Below are 20,755 nucleotides of genomic sequence, written 5' to 3'. Positions count from 1 at the left end.
TACGTTGAAGGAGTTTACAAGTTTTGACAAAGCCCTAAGCTATCCTAGATGTGATAATCTATCAATTTGTTGCGATTTAACAAAGAATTTTATTTTGAATGGCTATTTTTTAATCAGGAGCATAAAGTACACCTTGTGGTATCTTCATATTTATGTCAGGAAGTTTCTGAAACGATTAGTAACATTGGACATCAAAGCGAAGGAGGACAACCCACAAAATATATACAAAATGTCATTGTTATATTTAGTTGGTATTCAATGGACGCACGTTGCCACATTATTTATAAGGTCAAAAACGATCGATTCACAAGCAAACGTGAACCGAAATAGATGCGTGAGCGAGTTCGGTAATGCCTCGCTCCTAACTCCTAATGTACGGCACTGTCAACACCCAGCGCCTCCAGCAGTCGATAATTCACTAATTAGTTCAATTATATTGCTTGTACATGTCACGCGTTAATCATCGCTATTGTGTGATCAATGGGAATTCGTTAATTAGCGCATTCCGCTCGAGCACAATAATTTCCACGAATGTTTGGGGGTCAAATTGTTTAGCGGAGTGATTAAACGCCGGAATGTTTTAAGTTATTATTCTCAGACATAACACAGGTGGGTGAACATCTACAAAGAGTTCTCCGAAAATGAGTGCTCCTACGTGTGCGGTATCAATAAGGAAATGTTTGAAGGTCGCAGCTGGACGACTTCACAGGTTAACGTCGCATAAATAACATTGAATTTTTGGTAACATCTGGAATGCATAAACCGACTTCGATATTATTCCAATCTTGTTGCAGAGAGATGATATAATAACAGTTCCGAAGTGGTGTTTAAGATAAGACAGTACGGAACATAAACTTCTGTAATAGCTACAGACAGATGCACTGCAACGGCCACAGGACCGTTGAGAGGCCTAGGTACGACGTCATATTATAACGAACAATACCTATACAGTCCTTTGACAATATGCAAGTCTCATTTCTTAAATCCACTGTTACACAAAGACAAACCTGTGGCTAAGTCAGGTGGTTCCGTCCGTTTTATAATAAAACAAAAACACAGCAGTTGTATACGAATGTCGGCGTTACGTCACCGCACGCTGACCGTGACCGCGCGGCGAAAGTGTAGGCGACCGGCGCCCGCGCATCGCGCCCTAAAACTATAAACAGAAGTACTATTGTCAAAACCCTTACTGATAGCAGCTCACTTGTAAATGTTACGTGCAAATCTGAAAATATTTGTATTTTCTTCAGAAATAAATATTGCTGGATTAGATTGACAAGAATGAGGATACCCTAATTCCTAAATATTTTTATTAAATGCACGATGTGGAGTAGACCTTCTGTTTCTCTGACTATATTCTGTAACGCACCAAAGTGGCACCGGTCGAGCGTCGGTTTAGACCGTTACTCATTCAAATGTAGGACTAGGAATACGAATGATGGCACGAACAACACACATTGTTGTGTTTCCATTTTGTTTTGGGACATATCAATCACTTTGAAGTGCTTTGATAAAACTATTAAAGCAGTAACAACGGATACTCACTCTCATTTAATATTAACGAATTACATAGTTTTTCAAGAGTTTTAAGTACTCTAGGTCTTAATTTGTAGAATACAGACCTATCAGTCAATTTCCGAATGGTTGCGTCTTCCTCACATTCCCTGAACAAGCCACTCATGAAGTTTTAATTAATTACATAAATAGAGAATGTGAACAGATGCTGGGGACTCAAAAAACGTGATGTAAACTTTCACAAGTGTAGTGATGGCGGCGGCACGTGACTCGGACTGCACCGACCACTTCGTGCGTTCCCGAGTACGGCGAGTACAGGCGGCGTGCGCGCATAGTGAGCTCCCTTGACCGCGATTGACTTGTTGGAGATGCACTTCATTGGTATAAGTAATATTGTTTACCAAATATAGGAGTGCATTGGCTATCATATAAGTTGTAAAATAAAATTTTCGTAAATAAAGTGTCATGGCTGATTATAAAAAAATGCAATGTCAATCCACCGAGTGTTTCTCTGGTGCTTATGATAAGCAAAAAACAAGGAAAACATTATACACAATATTACACGATTAAGTTATGTACTTAAGTATTGTTTTATAAATTCAATCGTCTGTTTGGATAGAAGAACACTGCCATAAGTTAGGTAACTGCTGGGTTTTGACATACCCATAGATAGGAGTTTAAATTCGCGGTAGCATCTACTAAGTTTCATTGCTATTTGTAACCCACAGAGAGATCGTTAAACCAAAAAAAAAATTAAAACAAAAACTTTCGTTTGTTTTCTTAAGCGGTCAGGTAATATCGAGAGATTGCTTACACGGTACGCACTATCCTTTCTTAATCTGCGGTTTTGCAACAATTCAATGCCACTGACAGACTGACAGGCTCGTTACCTCTGAAATTGCGGAACACGTTTTTATCTCCCTGTATTATCGCAATTAGACTTAAAATAAAATGTTAACTACATATTTAGTAGTTTTAAAAATAAATAATAATTTAAAGTTTCAGGAAATTGTGGTTTTAGTCATTGTTTTTGTTTATATTACGTCATTACAGGTAAATATAGAAGGCTTTGTTTGTTTGACGAGAATAATATCAGGTAAATCTAGAAACTCTATCTGGCTGTAACCTTGCGCCTACATGAGTTCACATTAGGAGTGCAAGGCTGTTAAGCCTTAACAATATAATCGTCAATATAGAACATACGTAATTCGAGAAGAACTAACCCATCTTGGATAATGAAGATGTCGAATAATTTTGTGGAATTCGTAGAAAAGCTTGTGTTTTATTCTATGAGTTTTAGTGACCACTTGCAACACATCATCTACTCAGTGTATCTATTCATAAACTTTTACTGATCATGATCTATCTAATAATAATCCCACTAATCGTTAGTCATCAATTTTTTATATATGGGTAGTGCCTAACATTGTTCACATTGTCATCAGCGTCACCAGCAGCCTTGCATTGTAATCCAACAGGTGTCTAGCTCTTATCTGATTATCAGTGATCCTCTAACTCCTCGCAAAGATTATAGCTGCCCTCACCACTCAACAATATATTTGTGAACTGTCACAAGTGACGAGTCAATCTTACCGAGACGCGCCCACCTAAGCTGTTTACGTCATTAACGAGCTTTATCAGATTTCAGACAGAGCCTGTTTATTATTGAGACAGATCATGCACATATGCCACTGTTTCAATTAGATGTAGATCTATAGATATGTTCAGTCTACTTTCGCGCATTTATAATGGTGGGAAAAGCAACTATCGGAGAAGCATTCGAACTCTTAATAGGTCAGACTAAATGCCTACGTATTGTGCGAGCCCACGATGACAATCCTAGTACAATACCGCTCAAAATAACCGAAATAAAACAAAACTAGTTCGCGAAAATGGGGCGAAACTAGGTGTAATGTGACAGTTGTTTCAGCGCGATATAATTGGAATGATTACATAATTTAAGTAATGGTAGGTGCGGCGGTTTCGTGGAGCCCTACATTAATTTGATCGAGCGCCGCCAGTCAGGCCACGTGTAACCGACGCTTTGTGATGCGATCGGTTTACGAAAACATTATGTGTTTTATGGTTCACCGTGAAATTGTTCCGATTTTGCTCAGTTAGATAAATGTATATTTAGTGGAAACATTTGCTCCTTTACAATTTAGTCGATCATTGCGCATTTATTATAAGTTAACTAAGGGACATATGGTTAGTCATAAACTGTGTTTCATTTGACATAGGTAATGTGTGCAGTTTGTATTAATTCCACAGTCCATTATACCGGAGGGTATTCAACTCTACAGATCGCTTAGCTGAAGTCAACACAAGAACTTGTTCATGGGTCGCGGAAACGTTGTCGACAGTGGTCGACAATCTGAGGTCTTCCAAATCAAAGGCTCAATAGTATAAGTAATAAATGTTCATATGTGTTCAAATCTGATGTGTTATTGTTCGCGTGCCACAGCGGCATCCCCGAGTTGCGTAATACATAGGCGTGTTATGTACTCATAGTATATGAGTGCTCGTATGTAAATGTGGACGCCGGCACGCAACGCGGAGGTCACTGCGCCCAGGATTACCACTATTATGGTCAGTATGCCAATGAGATTTTATTAATAAATGTAACTAGGTATATCATTTTCAATATAGCAATTGTACGACTTTATGCTGCAGGCAATACATTAGATAAAATATCCTGCTCGAATACATTCAAATCACAAACCGTTAGTAACTAGGAGCAATACGAATCAACCCTTGTATGCAAGATACTTATGAAGAAAATTATGGCTCATACGACGCTTGACATCGATGAGCTCATGAGACAAAATATTAAATCCTTTCGGAAGTTCTGCCAGTTATTTTCAATTTTGTATGTTTCCACACGACAAATTCAAAGTCACGACATAATGTAAGCCAAACAAAAGGTTTGTGAGGCCACACATGACTGTGTACACAGGTTACTCGGCTAAGACCTACACGATGGTAAACAAATCGCGGCCTCCACTAGTCCGTCTAGCACAGTGCCTTATAAAGCCATCAGCGAGCACTCGGTTACTTACTAAATTAACTGAAATTATTCACGCATTACAAGGTAACAAGCGAAACATTAATAGGATTAAAGTTCACGTTGCTGTGGGTAACTATTGGTTATTCTAGAGCGGACATGGATAGTTTGTTATAACTTTCTCTCTCGGTTGGTCGAAACAATATTCAATTCTTTCAACATGACACCGGCTGTACAAAATTATAAAATCCTTAAATGTATGATCAGCACTTGAAAATTATGAACAGTCATACATTTTTCGTACCGTACCTAATGAAAGTACTAAGTGTTTAATTTCGTGAACCTTATTAGAAGTAGGTATAGGGATGATTCACAAGTATCGATTACTAATCATTAGGCAGATATAAATTCGACAAGGCTTCGTTGAGCGCCATATTGGGAGCAGTTTAGTAGATCACGGCGCGGCACGTACAAGGCAGCTTGTCACAGCTGACCTGCATGCACAATCATCCACTGTAAGTGCACGAGATCCCTACACTAAACCCACAGAAAACAAACTGTCATTGTCATAAGAGAGCCCTGGGAAAGAACATCCATTGCCATAGAACATGACAGATGTTTGTAAATCATACTTGTTGGTACAGAGTTATAATTTCAATAGTTATTTTTTTATAGTATTAATTACAGGTCTAGGTCACGGTGTACCTTGACATTAGCGTGCTCCAATGTCACTAATCTCCCTAAACGATACCCCAATAACTCACAATTAACAGAAATGATCAATTTCATTAGTAAGTCCAGTATTTATGTGACGTATTTACGATAATTTATTGGATCATTTGTATGGCGGTGTAATTGACATAATGGACTATTAATTAAGTGGCGGTTACCTCACAATATTTCAGTGTTGTGCCCTAATAGATGGAGTTGCGTGAAAAAACGCTGTAAGTCTCGTGAAATATGAGCGCGAGAGCTTCAGGGCGCGGCCTGACGCAGAGACGTGCCGCACGATACCACGCGATCATCCAGTCTTATGAAATACCTAAATGTTAAGCCCACAGGTAATATATTATATTATTTGGGATCCTTTTGACTTTTGGCACGAAATTAGCAACAAAATTTTACTTCATAGGTTTTTCCCGTAGAGAGTAGAGATTATACCGTTTTGGGTTTCAGTTTGTAAAGTTTATCTCAGCATCTAGTTAAACTGCTGCGGAGAGACATTCAACAAGTCCTTTTAACAAAACAAAAGTTGTGAAGATAAAGCGTATGTCAGCTTATGTTCCGACTGTCCACGTGAAAGCGTCTGCCAATCCCGACTATACTTACTTGTACTAGAAAGATGTTCTTACGCAAAAGACAGACAGCACTTTGTCATCAGATTACTGAAAAATGTTAATGAACGTAAAAATAAAAGTGAGCATTGTTTCGACTCCAACAATGTCAAGGTATCCGATATTTGTGGTAAATAAACAAACGCCAGTGTGTTTGGAGAATGGCGTTGATTGCGACATCGACACTTGTTTTCTTTGGAATTGTAAGCAGATCACCAGGAGCTGTACAACAGGTAGAAAGAATATAAGGAACAACAGATTACCCCTAAATATTGACATCTACTCCTCCAAACAAAAAGATCTAATGTTTGCCACTAAACCTCAAGAAGGCAGCTTTTATCAAGAAAAACAAATCACAATACAGATTTCCAATTCAATATCTAATTGAGGATAACTTAGCAGTCGATGCATCACCAGTTTGATTGTTCCACAGCTTGCATTACGTGTCTGACGCAACAAGTGAACCAGGCTCGTAGGACATGTATATCGTGCAGTCGGAAGCGGGCAGTTACCGGCAGCCGCGCCGGCCGTCCGGCCCGCTGTCCGGCACTCCCGCGGGTCAAGGCCGCGCCGACACTGAGCTAGTTCGCCTCATAATGAGAATCTATGCCGGCCGAGTACTTACTCAGCCACAAATTGTGTTTATTGCCGTCTACACTGTACTAAATGTCTTTCACAAAGATGTATGGGCTTTCTTTTATAGTTCTTCTTGTAAATGTACTTCAATGTTTATATGTTTGCTTTGATTCTTTGACCGTGTGAAGCTTTCAAGGTTCCTAATAGCATAAATGCAGGTACCCATAATGTTCTGCAAGTTTCAAAATTGAAGATTAAAAATTTAAGCAAAGTATTCAATTTAGTTGAAGCTATTAGCGATTCCTACGAAGCTAATGTGAATATTACACTAGGTAATATCAACAACATGCTCCAAACTGTGCGAATAGTTAACTAAATAAGTAATGTAAGTATGGTGAGTGACAGCTAGAAACTAGTTCACGCGGCTATTGACTGCGCTGCAATAATCATGAAATTCTGTTAAAAAGATAACCTGCGAATGCTTAATCTTAATTCCTATTACTTTGGGTAGCAAACTATGTAGGAAAATTTGAAATGATTTTCCAAAACTTGAACATTTTGCTGGTAACAATTTCCACAATTTTTCCGAAACCATTTGTTTGCGGAAATCTACAGATCATGTTGTTACAGTATATCAACGAGCGTGTTTTCTAACACCCACATTTTGGTAACACACACGTATAGTTAAGCTTCATGCCACGAGACGAGCATATTGCCATCCGTGCACAAATCCACCCGCCGAGCCTGATATGAAGAAAAACCCAATAACTATTTCGTGTTTGCTAAGGTGATTCACACACTGCACCGCGGTACCTATTAAGTTGGCGATAAAGCGACATAATATTATTCAAAGTGCACAAACCCTATCAATCCGCTTACTGCTACGAAATCCGTGATGGTGCGCGGCTTACTCCTAAAATAATGTTCCACGGAAAACTACCATAGCCATAATCATAATTCATAATTGTCGATTACTAGTCAGTCCTTCAAATCCATTGTTGTGGGTAACACACTGTCGGATGATCGGCATTGTGTACGCAGCGGGTCAGCCGTCAGTCTGACGGACAAGGCCGGGGGAAACAGCTGTAAAGCTGAAACTTTGTGTAAGTCCACATTAGCGATGTGTGCACGTGAAAACTATGACAGCTAAGAGGAAATGTACATTATTGATAGCTTGAAACTTGATTGAGTTTATTTAATTTTTCTTCTACCAACATGCCATTACGCCAAATAAGAATCTGAAAAATTCTGTACGCCATTTCAACCGTGAAATATAACAGACAGACAGGCAGACGAGTCCATATCGTAATCTTTAGAGTATTCGAAGTGCGTACAAGTTTAAACGTTCTGTGGAAGTTACGAAATATCGATATATGTGGAGTAATGTGCTCGTTACGATCTGTGATGATAAATAACGAGTAAATAACTGGCCCCGCCCGTGACCGTTAACGATGTATTCAGTATAATAGGTGCGCGCTAATGTCTTGTCCATTTAATTTTGAGGGTCACACGTCACTGGATAAGTGGACTGTCAAGAACCTATTGTTTTAGGGAAAACTTGATGATAGTGTTTAAAATGTAGTCAAGACAAAGCTTGAATGATCGAAAGGGTTTTAGCATCTGATTTTGCCGAGACTGAAGGAAAGAAACTTGTGACTTTTCAGGATACAGAATTTTTTTGCATTGCAGATCTTATCCTTCAATTTATATAAGTAGGATTTGATAAGTAGGTAATTATGATAAAAGACGTCATCATCATCATCTGCCATTTACAGAATTCTTCGGTTGAGTTCCGGCGCACGCGCACCCAATAGATTTATTTACTCGATTTATTAGTAGCGCGCATTGTTTGTGTGTAATCATTGGAAATTATCCATTACATCTGTCTGTTTGTTCGTTTATCTTTCATTGTCCCATCTATCTTACGCGATATATAAAAACTGATCTATAAAATTGAATGGATAAAGCTAACTTAGTAGAAAAAACTTTTGTTCAACAATTATTGCAAAAAGTGTGGATTAAACTACTTTTGTTGCCTAATAAAAACTTCTTTTATGCGAGATCTGCCAGTCTTGTTCCCCTCACATCCGCTTGCTTCCAGTTAGTTAACTGGGCTGTAAATAATTGTATTAACTAGATTAAAAACTAGACAAACACCAGTCTAGACTCATCGTCTTCAAAGGTAACTCGATCTAGCTCGTTCTGTGTCAATGTCAGACGCATTCAGACTGTCGTCAGACTCGTTTGACTGCTCACAGCTGTTCTTGAGAAAGTGGGGACGACGTTGATTGGATTAGAATTAAAGTCTTAAGAATGTTAATTGGGGGACAATTAGTGCGTTAGTGACTTGTCTCTTGAATCACTTCAATATGTAGGTAAGTAGGGATCGGAACTCGGAAAGCTTTGTTTTAACTCTTTCTGGTTAAACTACGTAACGGCTACTTACGTGTTTGTTTTTCAAGAATGTTTGAAACAAAATAAAAAATAAGGTCTTGTAAAGAACAACTGTTGAATAAAATAACCTACGCAGGAATTATAAACAAGAATACCAGGAATAGAATAGTATTTCTACATTCTCTACAGCATTTAGTAGTATTATTCTGCGGATTAAATAAAGCGCAAATACACGTGAAAGATATCAGAGCAGTGCACACTATTGTGCCGACAATACTGTATTGTTTACTGCAATAAATCTGCTAGTGCAGGGATCAAAGTTAGCAGTTAATCCCACGTAGTACCGCGTCATAACTCCCCACGGTGTTTACTTAACTGAGGTTCAATCCACGCGTGGAATGTGGCGCCTCTCATGTTCCTCATTGATAGACTGGTGTTATGAGCTTACATTCTTATTCCTACTGTACGCATGTGTGATAAGTAAGATGAGTAAGTAACTATCTAGTAACCGGTGGTGATAGGTGAAAACAGGGGCCAGAAAAAGTCCATAGTTAATCACCATTGTCAGTAATAAATAATATGATGATCTACTTTTTAGGACAGTAAAAACCCGGCGATGATACATTTTAAAGGTAAAGCTACGAATCATAGACAGCAAAGTGCCCCTGACCGCTGATGACCACCTCTGTGTACACAATCATTACAAAGTCAAAGAAAACGCTTCACTACACTTACTTTACAATTGTTTTATTGCTTATAAAACGTTGCTTTGCAAAGCATAAATTCTTCCAGTGTGCAGACTATATTATGCGGTATCACGACAAGGTATTGTGGACTCTATGTTCATGACCTTACAGTGGGTGTTTGCATGTGTATTGGAGAGCGGTGCTCGTGCCGTCTGGGCCACGCATGATTAAATCTGGATGTATGGCGGCCTTCGCCTGAATTGGCAGGTCGCTGAAGTATTACTGAGCTGTGGTGAGACGTCACCTTAAGGACTTGCAGTGAGCTGCGACACGCGACCACAGGGTCAATAACCAGACAAGCGATCTATGGAAATTAACCTTACAAATTTATTATCAAAAATAAACTTTGTAGAATAAAAATTTTACTAATGTCGAAAGGAAAAAATAATTGTTATACTATTTACTGCGGCTCAGTGTCTGTTCATAGTTTGAACAGCTGATGTTCAGTTTCTGATGAAATAAATGGGATAGGTACTTTTTATTTTGTAGCTTTGTTTGATCGTACGCGGGATTGTGACCAGAGTCCAGCAAAACATTACGCGAATTATTAAATCAGCATTAATAACTCAAACACCGACAAGCCGAACCGATATTTACTTCTTATATCTAAATGACTTCGATGTTTGTTTATTATGAAATGACGTCTAACAAGCCTCGCAGAACGATAAGCTAATAAGTCCAGCATCTCGTCACGTCACTGGCGCCAGGTGCGCCGCGTCCCTGCCGGCGCGCGCGCAGCCTTGACCCACTTAGTGCAAGTGCACACGCATGGGATTACCCCAGATGACCACCTGCTGAGGACACTGCAATGTGGATTTTGATCCTGTGGTACAACAAATGATTCGTGATGGAAAGATTTTGAGTTCTTCGTCTAGACTACACATAGGTTGGTAAGGTAACATAACATGGTATAGGTAACTTTTAAGGTAATAAGGTAATCTCTGCGGTCTTTAAAGAACCTCATATTCTCACTATACATACATAGATATTTTTTATGATGCCCTTGAACCGGTACAACAAAAGTTAAAAGACTCATAAATCTGTACCCGCAGCTTCAAGCAGCTCGATACGATTACTATGATTCGATACACAGTCATAAAATAAGATAAAATCTGCGTAGAACCTATTTAGTTTCTTTGTATAGCAATCGCAGCTGCCTATTGATACGCAGAAATATTGTTTGGACATGCCTTGCAATAACTTTGAACTGAATTAGACTTTATCACCATTGCATTGTGACGTAGAGTGCCCATACAATATTAAGATAACAGATATAGAAATAATGTTAATTGAGTAAAATCAGAAGAATCAGAGTTTACCTGGTGAACGTTAGAATAGAATAGAATAGAATAGAATAGAATAGAATAGCATTTATTTCTTAGTTTAACTAATATCCACTGGAATTATGTAATATAGTTAAATAGCTTTGATTAAGTAGTTGGCTACACTTGCTAATGGATTATCTATACAGTTTATAATTATTCAAATTACCTATAAAAGCGAACGTTCAATCAATTCAAGTAACTTTAGTCAAATCAATTACAGTATTGTAAAATGTTCTACGACTTATACCCTATCACAGCAGAGGACAGCATCACCTACTTATAAGATCTAGATCCTGAAGCCACGTGTTAAAAACAACGCGTCGTTAAAAGTGTTTACAATAAGCTGTAGTATTATAGTGCAGCATGAAAGTAGTTCGGAGTAAATTGTTTAGACTTTCAGCTGTTTGTTTACGACAGGCGCTGTTTGAACTCGCCGTGAGCTGCCCGGTGCCCGCGGTTAGAAAACACACTGTTTCGCCTAACTGACGGTTATTCGATTAAACTTGCTTTCAGTTTGAGAGCATTAGCTTATTAGTTTCCATGAAATGATAACATGTAAAAGGAGTATAGTGACGTGTGATGAAGGAAATTGATGATCACTTGTCTGCGTAGCAGGTCTACTGAGAAAAGGTGAAATGATACACTTTATTGAAGATTAATTTGAATATAGCAGATTTTGTGAGCTTTTGGCTCGGAATACGAGTGAATTTATGGGATATCTGTAGGGTATATGGGCGTCATTAATTCGTCTTAAATCTAATGTTACATTTTCCACTATAAAATACAATGTAACACGCTGAATCACCGTAAGAATGTTCTATATAAATTCCATGTTTAGAGCAGATTTTCAGTGCAGTTTAATCGCTTGATAATTCGCAGAGAATTTTTGTAACACCTTCAAAAATAAACTTGGATGAATAAATATCGTTCACTTCCTGAAATCTCGTTACCTGTGATGTAACGAATACGCGGTAAGTACAGGAGGTGCGCGTGAGTCACTCGCGAATATTGCCGCCATGACAGATTTACTACAGCTTGTGTTTATACGCTCATATTGTTTCAATACACAACTTTTTAACACGCTTATTTTCACTATTTTCTTAGGTGTAATGTGTTTTTGAAACCTAAGTGTAGGCTATGTTTTCTAGATTTGATAAATATAGATATTGATAGATTTCCGGGTTGTTCGCTAGTGGGTGTTATTGAGACAATGTATTGTAGAATAGCCAAAATAACAGCATGAAAATTTATAAAAGACTGCCCCGAAATGGCTACCTTGCTCCAATTTCCACTGTTTATCATTTGAAAGTGTGTTAATGCAAGTGTCTAATTACATCCGCAAGGGAGGTTTATTTGGGGTAAACGTTTATTGAATAAAAACTATATTTGTTGTTACCAAATAATCAATAACTACTCATACATTGTGGTAAGAACACAGTCATGACGGGTAAAAAATAACATGTTTTTAGCCAGTCATGTCAGGGATAAAGGAAACATAACAAAGTGAACCAACAGATAGAGGTATTAACTTCCTTATCAATAACATGTGTGATATCTTCAGATATTTTTTATTAGAACTCATTTCATCATTGATTCCTCTGAGAGAGATAGTGATTCCTACTTATCACAAGATTGAGAAACCAGACATCCGAGAAAATTGCACAATAGCCAGAGATGCGTGTGATAAAGGCCCGAGTGATGTAGATACTTGGTACCTACGTGTGCTATCTCTACATGTGTTGGAGAAAGCGACTGACCAGACGGACAGGCAGACGCAATGATGCGCTGTTCTTGTGATAAGATAACAATAGACACTAGATGACGAATGATAAGAAATGGCAACAGTTGTACTTTTCACACCAAAGTGATGAAACGACATGAAACCTGGTTGTTTGCAGTTGATACGAAACGTAATGACGTTGCTATTCATTGCACATTTAATTATTACTGGTAATATCAATGTGTAACTGTAGTTTACTGCACTCGAGAGTTGTGGTTACATGAATCATGTTATTAGTGCCATTCAATTTGAATGTCGGCTACAGGATAATAGCATGCTTCATGTACATCGTCATTCATCATTTAATTAAGTATTGCATTTCTTCAGTCAACACGTGACATCATTGAGGGAAAATTGATATTTATAACAAGAAAATAATTTACCTATAATAATATTACTTAAGTCTCATAGAGGGAGATGCTAAGGTATGGAAATTACTGCATCCATAGATATTTTTTGGATTTCTATGGTTGAATGTCGATGCGTTGAAGGTTAAAATAGGAAAGTAAATGTATCAGAAAGATGAAGATTTCATTGTATACAATCAAGTTTCCGCAGCTGACTCACTGATCATCGGATGCATCGGCTTTGTTACAGGCGATAAGACAAATAAGACAATCTCAAGTTTTATCGCGTTTAAACCAGGTGTTGTAGTTAACCACAATAATGCGCGATGAACATTAATATTCCCAGCACAATACCTGACTCCCACTTAGGTTTAAATTATTGTGGTTGATTCTTAATAGCTTTAATTTAACTGTCTGTAAGGAGGGGTGTTTCATCAGTAAAGTTACAAGTTGTGGGAACATTGTCAGTTGTTTTCTTTCACTTTCACATAACTGCGTGTTATCTAATCCCCAAGTTGTAACATAACATGATGACAAGACACTATGTGTCTCATGTATGTAACACATTTAGATAAAACAGTCAGTTCAGTTCCTCAACTGAGGTTCTTGCTTTCTATGCGTGCGTACAATATGTTCCTACCAAGAATAAAAGGGGGAAGTAACCCGCAATTAAGACAGCAAATGATAAAATAACGATAGAAATAAGGATGGAAACATAAGATGTAGAGAATTTTCTTCATAAATAGTATCGTGGGGAAATTCGTTCGTTAGTAATCAGCGACTGCTTTCGTAATAATATTTATAAGCGTAAAATCCGCCACGTTGTCAGCAATAAAAGAAAGAACAAACTCGTAAGATAGGTAAGGCTGAGACAACAGACGGCTTGTGACTCTCTGCTGATAACAGTCTATTTACCTACTTGTACGTAACTATTGCATTTCGAGCACCTGCAGATGCACTGTAATTTATACTGCAAATAGTATGTTTATAAATATGAAAACTTAAATACATGATGATGATGTTCTCCTAGCCGATTATCGGCTACGGCGGCTGTTCTCATGTAAGGAGATTAGCCAACTGCGCAGGACATATTATAGTGCACGAGCATTTGCGCAGACACAGGTGCACTCACTATTCCTTAACTCTCATAGCCCGATGGGACGGCAATCCGACACGACCGGAAAGAGATCAGGCGCAGGACCGACATTTACGTGCTCTCCGATGCACGGGTGTATCAATCACCACCTTCCAGGCTCCGGGCTGCTATGTGAAAGTCTTCTAAAACCCACAAAGCGATTTCGGCCCGACTCGGGAATCGAACCCGAGACCTCGTGCTCAGCAGCCGCACTTGCGACAGCTAGACCAACGAGGCAGTTAACTTAAATACATACCAATGTTATAGGTAGAAAATTCATTTATTAAACTACCTAGGTATTTCATCAGCTATGTTAGTATAGGTAGGTCCTGTAAATGTAATATGTGTACTATTTATTGTGCTATTAAAGTGATAGTCCCAATTTAGATGCAAATAATTACTTGTTATGGGTTTGTATTATTGAATCGAGCCAAAAATACCTAAAAACCAGGTAAATTTCGCGATTATTTAGCTTTATCAGAAGTAGGCACACACTAACCGCAAAACTGCCGCTTGTAACCGTTTCAGAGGGGAATACATTGTATTGAAACTCGCAACTGAACAATTTTACGTCTCATATACAGGGGGAGAGCTGCAGGAGCTTCCAGAAAGATAAGTTATTGAATGGCGAAAAGTATATAATATAATCAATGTGACGCCACAAGCTTTATAAAAATAAAATAAGATATGGCCTTCTATCAGCACCTGCTCGTCATTGTAAATCGAATTAAAAGTAACCTTGTATGTGTAGATAGTAATTAAATACACCTGTAAAATGAAACATAAGTAGATAGTAAGTAATTGGTGGGCCTAGGTAAAGTATCGTGTAAGTCTCGCAGTACACGCGTGTCGCGCGTCATTAATCCGTTCCCCGCGGAGTCAGCTGTGGAACAACTTGTAACAACAGCTTACCTGTACGTTTGTTTACAAATTCACTTGTTTTGGTAATTTATTTGTCAATATTGGGGTTTGTACGAACTTGGTATGATGACAAAAGTTACGTGCTTGAGAAACTGTTGAAGTTTTTAATATTGTTTGTTCAAAAGGATAAATTAAACAAAAAAAACAAATAAAAAGGATTAAACTGTTCACGCTTAGGCCCTGTTATAATTAATTGTTTTGACACCAAAACAAAATGTACATACCTATACAAGGAAAAGTCATTATCAGTACCCAATTTTCATATCTGTAGAGTAGATAAGAATTATCGTCCCTGTTTTCCAAAGAGCCGCTTCGGAAATGCAATAGTTCGAATATTTATTAATACTTCAATAGTTCCCTTGTTATCTATGGCAGTGTGTAGTAACTTTTAGTAATTTGTAGCATTTAAAATTCGCAAACTCACTTATTGTAAGGTCTAACAATGTGGTATGTGTGATGTAATCGATGAATTGTCCACAAGGTTGCAGTGAGTTCTAGTATTTAGTCACGCTGTTACCTAATTTGTGTCGTACAGACCACGGGGCCCGAGGGAGAGACAAGCCTAGCTGATGGCTAGACTGTGCTGTTTTCACTGCATGACATAATATAAATCAGGCTACAGCCTAGCATAGTGCTTAACGCGAAAAACTTAGTAGTTTTAATGAATTATTACAATTACCGGAAGAACCACTTCTCGCAACCGAGTTCATACTTTTTCAGGTTTTAGACTAAGAGTTTCAGAAAGAAAAACTTCGAAGTGAGAGTATTATGAAAATAAAAATGTTAAATTGTAATATTTCCCTATTTGTTTCGGCTAAGGAACCTAACCTAATAATTGTGTAATAGTTTGACATAATCTACTTTTAATAATACTATCGTAGCCGTAGGCAGGAATCGCGAACCCCCGGCTGGTCGGTCATTGGAGCAAGTTTGCGCGTTGCGTGCGGCAAGTTTACGAGGCGTCGCTGCCTTGACACCTTTACCTTTGCTAATGTCATGCTAGCCGCCGCTCCTGAAACTACCCAGCACTATTACATAGACAATGTTACGTGAAAATTGCGGGGAGTGAGGTTCAGGGTTTATCGTAAAAGAAAATTCGCTCTTGTAGGTTGTATAGGGTTCGTAGATTTTTAGAGCTTATCTACTTTCATATTTTTTGTAGTTTCGGTTCTAGTTATACCAATAAGTGCGACGAATTTTGACAGGCATGTTATTAGGGCTAAAACATTACCAATTATCAGTTATGCCATTTTTATTTGGGATCGGTGCAGCATGTTTTCTTCTTCCATGCTCTTTTATCTCCCGTCCTCTCACAAATAACATTAAGACTTAACCATGTCTGACTTTTTATCAGGCAGTTTATAAAAGACAATATTTTGAGACAAATCTTCCATTATCGTTTTACTGTTAAGTATATGATTAAGAAACAGGTGTTTGATCAAAATATATTGTAATAATAAACGCAGCTATCTAAAAGCAATTATCTAAATGTGTCTGCTTGACGTGGCTGGACTCGCGATGTCCAACACCAATAAGTACATCATACATGACGGATATTGATACCTGTCTGGTAACTGGCTTTATGCCTACCTATGTATCTGTATAAACGTATTTTAGAATAAACAATAAACTCGCAACAAAATGATTACAATTTTTTTTTTCAAATACTTTTTGCACATTGTACAACGGCGGAATGTAATGCCTTAGGCGTTTTTTCGTCTAACTTTGGGTGGTGCAGAAAGTGCAAATAAAATAAATAAATGGAGTTTATTTGTGATATCTGGTACTTTAAATAAAGGACCATGGGCAAAAATGTATGAAGCCTGGGCTCACCCACCAACAGAGATGAGACCACTTTGAATATACTTGTAAAGCACTAAATATAAAGATTTAAACTCATTTTTGCGAAGAATCCATGGGGTTATTTTGCTATAAATATTTTTCTCCGACCACCATAAACTAATATTCTGCAAAAAGTAGTGCTGTTATGGCAGTGTAGGTTTTGTTATTGAACACCTTTAACTAGTTTTAATTCCAGGTTTAATGTATACATAAAAAATAAAACAGCTGCTAACAGTTAAAATTATTTTTGTTAACATTTCAATCAATATCAATAATAATGTCGTCTAAATATCCTGCCAGTGGATTAAATTGTGAGTGCCTGCCTCACCCTAGATACCATATTATTGAAATGATATGAGCACAACTTCCTACTGAGCGTCTACCTGTTAGACACGAGCAGTAATACTGAGCGATGGCATCTCGACCCATTTCGTTTCTGTTAACCAGAATGTACCTACGTAATATGTAAACCTATTTAGGTGCGTATCTTTTTTTTGCCATGGAATTGAAGGTAGTGCCCATAGTAACAATTTTAGTACAAACAAAAACCTTCACAACGGCGTATGCTATAACTCTGTTGGACAATGAGCCCAATTTGACTCATGGTCCTTTCTTTTTATTTTCATTCCATTAAAAACACACAAATTCCTTGGTGCTTTTATTTCAGGTCACTAACGTGTTCGGAACTGCAATATTAGGTAAATGAAGAGAAAATGACTAAGTATTGGTTTAAAAAAAAATTCCAATGTTAAAGGAAACTCTTGACTAATGTATGTCAGTTGGTTGCGGCTACGGCAGTAACACTACATTATCATCCAAAATTCAGTTAGGCAACACTAATTAACTCAAGCATAATACAACTTATTTTGCAATTAATTGCCTTCATAATATGGTAGAGGAAAATGTTATTGTTTGTTTTCGATATGTTTAGCTGTACGTACATATTATGAATTAGAATTCATAATATTCATTTGCAGTTGACTCACGAAAGTATTTGATAATCAATTTAGAACAAAATGCACTCGACGAAGAGTTGTTAAACGCAATATACATAGGTATGATAATCTCAACTATCAGTACCCAGATATTATTCGATGGAGCTATCGAACAATAAAACTGTAAAATTACCTGTTTATGCCATAACTGTTAATAATCTTATCACCGACTGCATAATAAAACGATCCTCCTGAGCACACCTGGCAGGCTTTATCACTACGTAGGTTTTACTTACCTATGTACGTCAAGTAATTTATGACATTTCTGTGGCTATACGCAGCTTAATCGGGGAAGTCCCGAAAATATTAATGTTAGGTATAGGTCGTGGTAAGTGAAAACGCGCGAGATACGTAAGATGTAAGTTGCGTTTAATTGTGATGTTGTGAAGGTTGGTTATGTGGGAGAACTGGCTGTCAATACAACTATCTAGTAAGTAAGTACCACGCTAATTCCCGCCGAGAGTCGTGGCCAGGGCCGGTTGAGCAGGACTGCCCACTTCGGTTTACAACTTGTTACGATAACTTGCTTACACGTAGAGCACACCACTACAGAGAGAGACGACGGCGAGCCTGTGTGTTCACCTGTTTCGAAATTCCAATACTACAGCGCCTTTTACGGATTTCTATATCAATGGAGTGCACAGCCCGTCAATGAGACGCGGCACTACGCGACCATTCAGCGGGATTTGTCCGTTAAATCGCAAACTGTTTACACGTGCCAATGTATTGCAACTATCTACTTACATACCGAATGTGTGAAGCAATTAAAATTTACGATCTCGTTTACTTCGCCACAGTAGAGTCGCACCGATATTTTTAATGAGCTTGTTTTTATTTTCTTAGGAACTCCTCGATTGCTTAGGTACAGTTTGACAAACATGTGCTGACAATATATTCATAGTCACATCTGTATATCAGCCCACGATCGCAATGTCATTGGATTAAAAAAAATATAAGTATATTTCCCAACAGTTCACACGTGAACACGAAGTCAACGTCTCTTATTTTAAAGGTGAATATTATTTGTGAAACTGTTTATGAGTTGTTTTATGGCGCCACATGAAAATACTAGCGATAACAATAAATATGTCGTTACTTCAGGAGACATTTCAGTTATCAGATCGCAGATCAGATATTGTATTTACCAGCTACAAACAGGTTGTTTTATTATGATAATAAACTATTATCGCGCTCTATCAAACAGCGATACGTAATACAAATAGCGGGAAACGTACCTTTCCCATTGAGTTGCGTCTTCAGGCGGGTCAGCTCCCGGGAGCGGCTGCGGCTGCGGCGGTGCGCCGAGATCCTCCGCGGCGAGCGCGCCATGTCAGCGTGCGCGGCCAGCGCGGGCTCAGGCCGGCCCGCATGGAGCCCCGGCTCGCATGCCACGCACTGCACTGCACTACACAGCTGACACGGACCACACAGCGCACTGTTTGTTTGTAAACAACGAACCGCGCGGTTCACAACTCACCACGAGACCGAGTACTTTCAACAAACACAAAGTACAAGCTAGTTGTGTGTGCGACTAAAAGGAAAAGTTGCGATAGTAGTAAAGTGAGCGAGTCGATACGTAAGGTAAGGCACGAGCGTCGTGTGGAAGGCACTGCGAGGCACTGAGCGCGGCGCCCGCGGCCGGCACCGGCACGCCACCCGGCGACACGCACGCTACCTCATCAAATCACTGATCACTCTATTTCGTCTGTCACTGACATTGTACACGATCACTACATTTCCTTCCTCGGGAAACTCCTCGTTCACATCGAGCTATTTCCACATGCCCGCATCTTGTTTAAAGTGTGGGTTTACACACAGCCTTTTTATCGTCCCACTGCTGGGCACAGGCCTCCTCTCAAACGGAGAAGGATTAAGCATTAATCACCACGCTTGCTCAATGCGGGTTGGTGATTTCAGACTATTATAGTCCAGGTTTCCTCAAGATGTTTTCCTTCACCTTTTTATCAGCCATTGGTGTCCAAGATATACTTAGAAAGTACATATAAACTTAGAAAAGTTGCATTGGTACTTGCCTGAACTGGAATCGAACCCACACCCTCATACTCGAGAGGTTGGTTCTTTACCCACTAGGCCACCACGACTTATACTTCACTCAGATAATATCGAAGAGCAAAACTAAAAAAAAAGATTTTTTTTTCCAAGTATCGTTTACAGGGTTTATGGGTATTTCCTGAGTGTGCGTTCGCGCACCGGAATGTTGTTGAATTTAAAGATTTTAATTATGCAGATAATTAGTGTAAGACGTTCTATAATTGTGTATCGTAAATAAAAATTTGTGTATGCAGCCATTGTGGAGAAATTCACCAAAACTGATTCCGCTGGGCGAACGTTGTCCTGGCGGAACTTTTTTTAATCCATAGACTTTAGAAGAAAAGAGATGTGTCCAAAAATTAGTGTGTATTTGTGTATGAATGAAATCAGTGCATGCATAAACTTCGGAGAAATTCAAGTTTCCGCTACGCGAACGTTTTTATAAAACGTAGCTAGTTTTCATATAAAGCGCTTACATAGAGAGCTGTAGATTTTTACATACGTTGTTTTGAATTTGTTTATATTTGTTTAAAAAAAAACAGATTTAGAAAAAGTCGTAGGGTTTAAAAGATAAAAAATATAAACGTAAAATACACTTATTAGGTCTTAGTTCTTAAAGTATGCAGTTTGGGATCTAGATTTTCACGTTTACACAAACCTTGTAAGTGTCTGCAACATGTTGCCAAGTATAAATGATGTTCCGTTAGTAATTAAAAAGTTATACGATAATTTACCATGAATAGATCACTGTTTACAAAGCAGTCGAATATCACGACGTTCTAAAGGAAT

At 38.3% G+C, this 20,755-nt stretch overlaps 1 protein-coding gene across 1 annotated transcript in view; it reads right to left on the bottom strand.

Moving 5' to 3' along the window:
- Positions 1-19,509, bottom strand: part of LOC124632667 (phosphatidylcholine:ceramide cholinephosphotransferase 2-like) — an 89,476-nt gene extending 69,967 nt beyond the window's left edge. The window contains exon 1 of the mRNA XM_047167599.1: positions 19,150-19,509. Coding sequence (XP_047023555.1) covers positions 19,150-19,243 — 94 coding nt within the window. The 5' untranslated portion in view covers positions 19,244-19,509. The remainder of the gene's footprint in view (positions 1-19,149) is intronic.
- Positions 19,510-20,755: the final 1,246 nt, after the last annotated feature.

This window comes from Helicoverpa zea, chromosome 8, assembly GCF_022581195.2.
Source record: "Helicoverpa zea isolate HzStark_Cry1AcR chromosome 8, ilHelZeax1.1, whole genome shotgun sequence".
Classification (NCBI taxonomy): Eukaryota; Metazoa; Arthropoda; class Insecta; order Lepidoptera; family Noctuidae; genus Helicoverpa; species Helicoverpa zea.
Note: the sequence above shows the minus strand (reverse complement) of the source record. Positions and strands in the feature narration are given on the sequence as shown.